General features: G+C 70.1%; 1 protein-coding gene across 1 annotated transcript; it reads left to right on the top strand.

Annotated features, from left to right (window-relative positions):
- Nucleotides 1-3833: 3833 nt before the first annotated feature.
- NFE2 (nuclear factor, erythroid 2) lies at nt 3834-6375 on the top strand. Its single transcript, XM_084277385.1, has 3 exons — nt 3834-3928; nt 4214-4333; nt 4703-6375. The coding sequence occupies exons 1-3, from the start codon at nt 3914-3916 to the stop codon at nt 6116-6118; spliced, it is 1551 nt and encodes a 516-aa protein (XP_084133511.1). The 5' UTR covers nt 3834-3913; the 3' UTR covers nt 6119-6375.
- Nucleotides 6376-7378: the final 1003 nt, after the last annotated feature.

Below are 7378 nucleotides of genomic sequence, written 5' to 3'. Positions count from 1 at the left end.
CTCCCCCTCCTCACCCCCATTTACCCCCCATTCACCACCCCCAGCCCCATTTACCCCCCACTACCCCTATTTAACCCCCAGCCCCATTCACCCCCCCACCCCCAATTACCCCTCACTGTCCCCCAACCCCCAATTTACCCCCAGCCCCACTGACCCCCATTTACCCCATTCACCACCCCCAGCCCCATTTAACCCCCCACCCCCCAATTGCCCCTCACTGCCCCCCCCTCCCCCCCCATTTACCCCCCCCCAGCCCCACCGACCCCCCAATTCCCCCCCATTTCCCCCCTCCCCCCCCATTTCCCGCCCCACCGCCCCCCGTTCCCCCCTCCCCAGCCCCCCGTTCCCCTCTCACCCCCCGTTCCCGCTCCCCAGCCCCCCGTTTCCCCCCCAGGCCAGGCCCGTCCCGCCCCCCCCCGGCCCCGCCGCCCCTCACCAGGATCAGCGCCTCCATTTTGCGCCCGCCGCTGCCGACGTGGAGCCGGAAGCGCAGCCGCCGCTGATTGGCCGCTCGCACGTCAATCGCGCCGCCGGGCCCCCGCCCCTGGGCGCTGATTGGTCTAGCCTCACCCCAACCCAACCAATCGCCCTGCTCGCACGCGCGGAAGGCCAGCCGGCCCTTCCCGCCCTCGGAGGCCGAGGCGTCTGATTGGAGCAGCGCCCCGCCCGTCAGCCCCACCGCGCACTCCCAGAAGGGGGACGGGCCGGCGGGGTTCCCATGGCGACCGGGGAAGCGCTGACGGCACCCCCTCTCCGCTGCCCGCTCTCCCCCAGCCATTGGCTGGCTCGACAACCACGTGGCCGGAAGTCGCTCTTGGCGGGGGCTCTTAGCCACACCCCCAATGGGGGGGTCACGGCCGGGCGGGGGCAGCGGGGGGTCTCGGGGTGGGATGGGGGCGCCGGGAGGGGCCACGGGTGGACCTGGGGGGGCCGGGAGGGTCACAGCGGGGACACGGGGGGTCACAGGGGTCACGGACGGACCGGGGGGGGCCCAGGGGGGCTGGGGAGGGACCCGGGGGGGTCTCGGGGGGGCTGGGGAGGGACATGGGGGCTCATAGGGGGTCACCGACGGACCCGGGGGGGGTCACTGGGGGGTCACAGGGGGTCACGACGGACCGGGGGGGCCCGGGGGGCTGGGGAGGGACATGGCGGGGTCACAGACGGACCGGGGGGTCCCTGGGGGAGCCCGGGGGTGCTGGGGAGGGACATGGGGGCTCACAGGGGGTCACGGACGGATACGGGGGGGTCACAGGGGGTCACGGACGGACATGGGGGGGTCACAGGGGGTCACGGACGGACCGGGGGGGGCTGGGGAGGGACATGGGGGGGTCACAGGGGGTCACGGACGGACCGGGGGAGCCTGGGGGGGGCTGGGGAGGGACACGGGGGCTCACAGGGGGTAACGGACGGACCCGGGGGGGTCCCAGGGCTCACGGATGGACCCAGGGGGGTCACGGAGGGGACATGGGCGGGTCCCAGGGGGTCACGGACGGACCCAGGGGGGTCACGGAGGGGACACGGGGGGGTCCCAGGGGGTCACGGACGGACCCGGGGGGGTCACGGAGGGGACACGGGGGGGTCCCAGGGGGTCACGGACGGACCCGGGGGGGTCACGGAGGGGACACGGGGGGGTCACAGGGGGTCACGGACGGACCCGGGGGGGGGTTCCCAGGCCCCCGGACACGGGCAGGGAGCGGGGGGACCCCGGTTGTGCCCGCGGTGACGGGCAAGAGCGGCGCGGGGGGGGGGCGAGGGGGGGGGGCGGGACCCCCGGGGCGGCGGCGGATGCGCTGCGCCCGGCTGATAACGGCCGGGATGGGCGCGGGGGGTCCCGTCCCCTTCTCCCCCCCCCCCCCCAGCTCCCCCCCAGCTCCCTCCACCCGCAGGGCCCCGGTTTAGGCAACGGCCGGTGGTTTCCTGCCGGGGGGCGGGGGACACCGGGAGTGATGCCACCCCCCCCTCACCCCCCCTCACCCCCCCCCCGGGCTGCCCCGCTGCTGTCCCCACGTCCCGCCATCCCCCGCCCCCATCCCCCGCTTCCCACCCCCAGTCCCCGGGTTCCTGTGTCCCCCCCCCCAACCCGTTGCCCCCCCCAGGGTGTCCCCGGGGCGGGCACCCGCTGGCAGCGGGGCGGGGGCCGCCCTCGGCGCTGCCACTGCCGGGTCCCCACGGGCACCAGGTGGGTCCCTGAGGGTGGGGGGCGAGGGTGGGGGGGGGCACATGGGTGTCATGGGCTTGGGGTGGGTGGGGGGCGTGTGTGCCACAGGGTCGGGGCAGTGTGGGGTCCACACGGTGGGTCCACAGGGGTGCCATGAATTCGGGGTGCAGATCCAGGCGTGTGCCACAGGCTGGGGGTGCCATGGGCTGGGGGTGCAGGGCCATGTCTGTGCCATGAATTCGGGGTGCTGGAGCACCCATGTGCCATAGGTTTGGGGTGTCATGGGCTGGGGGTGCAGGGCCATGTGTCTGCCATGAATTCGGGGTGCAGATTCTGGTGTGTGCCACAGGCTGGGGGTGCCATGGGCTGGGGGTGCAGGGCCATGTGTGTGCCACAGGCTGGGGGTGCCATGGGCTGGGGGTGCAGGGTCATGTATGTGCAATGAATTCGGGGTGCTGGAGCACCCATGTGCCATAGGTTTGGGGTGCCATGGGTTGGGGGTGCAGGGCCATGTGTGTGCCATGAATTCGGGGTGCAGATTCTGGTGTGTGCCACAGGCTGGGGGTGCCATGGGCTCGGGGTGCAGGGCCATGTGTGTGCCATGAATTCAGGGTGCAAGGGCATGGGGATGCCATGAATTTGGGGTGCAGGGCCATGTGTGTCCACAGGCTGGGGGTACCATGAGCTCAAGGTGCAGGGCCATGTGTGTGCCATGAATTCGGGGTGCAAGGGCATGGGGGTGCCATGAATTCGGGGTGTAGATGCACCCATGTCCCATAGGTTTGGGGTGCCATGGGCTGGGGGTGCAGGGCCATGTGTGTGCAATGAATTTGGGGTGCTGGTGCACCCATGTGCCACAGGTTTGGGGTGCTGTGGGCTTGGGGTGCAGGGTGCAAGCGTGTGCCATGAATTTGGGGTGCAGATCCAGGCATGTGCCATGGGCTTGGGGTGCAGGGCCATGTGTGTGCCATGAATTTGGGGTGCAAGGGCATGTGTGTGCCACAGCCTTGGGGTGCAGGTGCCATAGGCTTGGGGTGCCATGAGCTTGGGGTGCAGGTGCAAGTGTGTGCCATGAATTCGGGGTGCAGGGCCATGTGTGCCACAGGCTGGGGGTGTCAAGGACTTGGGGTGCAGGGCCATGTGTGTGCCATGAATTTGGGGTGCAGGGCCATGTGTGTGCCACAGCCTTGGGGTGCAGGTGCACCCATGTGCCATAGGTTTGGGGTACCCTGGGCTCGGGGTGCCATGTGTGGGGGTGTCAGTGCTGGGCCTGGTGCAGCATGTGCCCGGGGGGGGGGGGGAGGATGGTTTGGGGGGGCCGGGAGCTGCGGGGGGGTCACACACACACACGCAGCTCCGGGCCCCCGGCTCAGCCCGGGCGGAAACTCCCCAACGGCTGCGGGAGGGACCGGGGTTGGGGGGGGGAAGGACATGATGGGGGGGGGGGGCTCCGCCTCGCCCGGTCCTTGTGCAACGTCCCGGCGTTGGGCAACGGGGTGGCGCAAGGCGGGCGGGGCTGGGGGGCACCCATGGGTGGGGACCCCCCACCCCGGACACGGTGGGGGGACACCCCTCGTGCCCCCCCCCTCCCCCCCGCTGCACCCCCCGAAAGCAGAAGCGGGAAGAGACCCGGGGGGGTTGGGGGGGGGGGGTAAGGGGGCGGTTTGGGGGGTGTCAGCGGGTCCCCCCCCCGCCCCGGACGGGCGATAACCCCTTATCTGGGGCAGCAGGAGGAGGCGGCGCCGCGGCTCCGGCATGGGGGACCCCGAGGTGAGCGGGGGGGGCCGTGGGGGCGCGGGAAATGGAGGCGGGGGGGGGATGTCCCGGGCATCTGGGGGGGTCCTGGGGGTGTTTCGGGGGTGTGGAGAGAGCGGGGGGACTCTAGGACCCGGGGGAGGGGCTCTGGGACCCGGGGGAGGGGCTCTGGGACCCGGGGGAGGGGCTCTAGGACCCAGGGAGGGGCTCTAGGACACGGGGGAGGGGCTCTAGGACACGGGGGCGGGGCCAGGGGGTTCCCGCGGCCAATCAGAGCCAACGAAGCGCCTCATCCCGCAGACCCTGGCGGCGCTCGGGGAGGGTGGGGGGCGTGGCCTGTCGCTGGCCCCGCCCCCCGCTCCGCCCCCCGCCGAGGTGGAGCTCACGTGGCAGGAGATCCTCTCCCTCAGCGAGCTGCAGGTGCGCCCCGTGGCCACGCCCCCTCCTGCCCCTGACCACGCCCCCTCCTGTACTGACCACGCCCCCGCCCCGGCCACGCCCCCTCCTGCCCTTACCGCCCCCTGCCGGCCGCCGCGGCCACAGCCCGCTGGCCCCCCGGGACCCCCCTGTGCCCACTCGCTGCGGGACCCCCACAGCTCTCCCAGCCCCCCCCCGCCCGCCCCCACCCTCCCCGCACCCCCATTCTCCCTCTGTACCCCCCTACTGCCCCCCCCCACCCCTTACTGCCCCCCCCTATTCCCCTACTGCCCCCCCCACTCCCCCTGCCCCCCCCCATTCCCACCCCCCATTAACCCCCTCCCCTTCTCTCCCCCCCCTCCCCCTCCCCAGGGCCTGGACATGGTGACAGACCCCCCCTTCGACCCCTCCTTTTACCCCCTCCCCGCTCTGCCCCCTCCCCCTTACACCCCCCTTCCTCCTCCTCCTGCACCCCCCCAAACCCCTTTCCCCCCCCCTTTCCCCCCTCCCCATTTCCCCAGCCCCCCTTTCCCCCCCCACTTCGCCACGGAGACACCCACCCTCCACCCGACCCTTGCGGGAGGCCTCCAGCGCGACGGCGACCGGGACACCCAGCGCGACACCCAGCGCGACTCCCATGGCGACATCCAGCACGTCCCCCACGGTGACGCCCGTCACGACGCCCATCGTGACACCCACTGTGCTGCCTGTCACGACACCCATCGTGACGTCCGTAACGACACCCACGGCGATGCCCGTCATGACGCCCATCGTGACATCTGTTGCGATGCCCATGATGCCCATCGCACCACCCAGCATGACACCCATCATGATGCCCATCCCGACATCCATCACGCCACCCATCGCGACGCCCATCGTGACATCCATGGCGACACCCATCCTGACCTCCATCGCGATGCCCATCCCGACATCCATCGTGATGCCCATCGCGACACCCATGATGCCCATCCTGCCATCTGTTGCGACATCCATCACGACATCCATTGTGATGCCCATGATGCCCATCCCGCCACCCATCGCGACATCTGTCGCGACATCCATCGTGACGCCCATCACGACATCCATGGCAACGCCCATGCTGCCCATCCCAATGCCCATCCCAACATCTGTCGCGACATCCATTGCAACGCCCATCACACCACCCACCACAACACCCGTCACGACATCCATCGCGACGCCCACGATGCCCATCCCGACATCCATCCCAACATCTGTCACGATGCCCATCACGACATCCATGGCAACGCCCACGATGCCCATCCCAACATCCACCCCAACATCCATCCCACCCCCCGCCACGCCATCCCCGCCGCCCCCCGCCCCGCCGCCCCCCGCGACGCCCGCCGCGCCTTGGCCTTGGCGCTGCCCATCGGGCCCGACGCCATCGTTAACCTGCCGGTGGAGGATTTCAACGCGCTGCTGGGCCGGGCCCGGTTATCGGGCCCCGAGCTGGCGCTGGCGCGGGATATCCGCCGGCGCGGCAAGAACAAGATGGCGGCGCAGAAATGCCGCCGCCGGAAGCTGGAGGCCATCGCCCGGCTCCAGGCCGAGCTGGGGCGCTTGGGGAGGGAACGGGAGCGGCTGCTGCGGGCGCGGGGCCAGGCTGAGAGGGCCCTGGGGGCTCTGAGGAGGGACCTGGCCAGGGTGTCGGCCCAGGTTTTGGGGGCGCTGAGGGATGGGGCTGGGAACCCGCTGCCCCCCGAGAAGTTCGGGTTGAGGCTGACGGAGGACGGGGGGATCAGCCTGGAGGGGCTGGGGGAGGGATGAAGGGGGCACCCCAAGGGGGCACCCGCTCACCCCCCATCCCTCCCCTCAAGGACCCAGTTTGGGGGGTGTTTTGTCATCCCTCAGCCCCTCAGGGTGGACCCCAAAGGCCTCGGGGTGTGCCCCCCCAGCCCCTCAGGGTGTTCTCTAAACTCCTCATGGTGTCACCCCCCACCCCCTTGGGGTGTCCCCCCAGCCCCTTGGGGTGTCCCCCCCCAGCCCTGGACACCCCCACCCTGTAAATAGACAATAAAGCAGCTCACACACCCCCCCTGCCTCATCACTGTCACCTCCTGGACCCCTGGGGGGGGACACAGCCCCTGCTGCTGCCCCCCAACCCAGGACAAGGTATCCCCATCGCTCCCTCCTACCCTGGGGGGGGTGTCCGATGTCCTACCCATGGTGGGGGGGTCCCCATGTCCTGCAGGTGACCCCTAAAAAGAAGCCAGGGGACCTGTTGGGTACAACGGAGCTGGGGGTGGGGGGGGAAGTTTGGGGGTTGGGGGGTATCACACATCAAGCTGCTCCTACCTACAGGGGGGTCCTGCCCTGTGGTGGGAGGGGGGGTCCCAGTGCCAAGGTTTGAGGGGGAGCCCCAGGCTGGGAGTGAGATGAGGTGAGGGAGGGGGGGCAAGGAGGGGGATATGGGGGGGCTGAGGAGGGAGATAAGGGGGGTAATGGGGGGTAAGAAGGGGATGGGGGGGTAATGGGGGCAAGGAGGGGGATAAGGGGGGGATGGTGGGGGGCAAGGAGGGGGATAAGGGGGGGGTAATGGGGGACAAGGAGGGGGATAAGGGGGGGTAATGGGGGACAAGAAGGGGATAAGGGGGGTAATGGTGGGGCAAGGAGGGGATAAGGGGAGTAATGGGGGGGCGAGGGGGATATGGGGGTAATGGGGGGCAAGGAGGGGGATATAGGGGGGAGCAAGGAAGGCGATATAGGGGGGCAAGCAAGGGGATATAGGGGGGCAAGGAAGGGGATATAGGGGGGCAAGGAAGGGGATATAGGGGGGATAAAAGGGGGGTAATGGGGGGGGGCAATGAGGATAAGGGTGAAATGGGGAGGGGGCTGAGGGGGAAAGCACATGGGGACGGCAAGGAGGGAAGAGACTGAGCTAGTCTGACCTTTAGGGGAGATGTGGGGGGGCCACACACGAGCCACATTCCCCCCCCCTTTGCCACCCACTCCCCTCCCCAGAGTGGCGCAGACACCAGACCTGAATTTTGGGGTTTTTTTTTCTATTAAAAAAATTGAGGTTTTGGG

Source organism: Gallinula chloropus (assembly GCF_964237585.1).
Source record: "Gallinula chloropus genome assembly, chromosome: 31".
Classification (NCBI taxonomy): domain Eukaryota; kingdom Metazoa; phylum Chordata; class Aves; order Gruiformes; family Rallidae; genus Gallinula; species Gallinula chloropus.
The sequence above is the reverse complement of the archived record's forward strand: the minus strand, read 5'-3'. Positions and strand labels throughout refer to the sequence as shown.

Excerpts from the sequence above, each read along its gene's own strand:
- NFE2 (XM_084277385.1), top strand. Across the intron at positions 4,334-4,702 it reads TCTCCCTCAGCGAGCTGCAG|GGCCTGGACATGGTGACAGA; the intron begins GTGCGCCCCGTG and ends CCCCCTCCCCAG.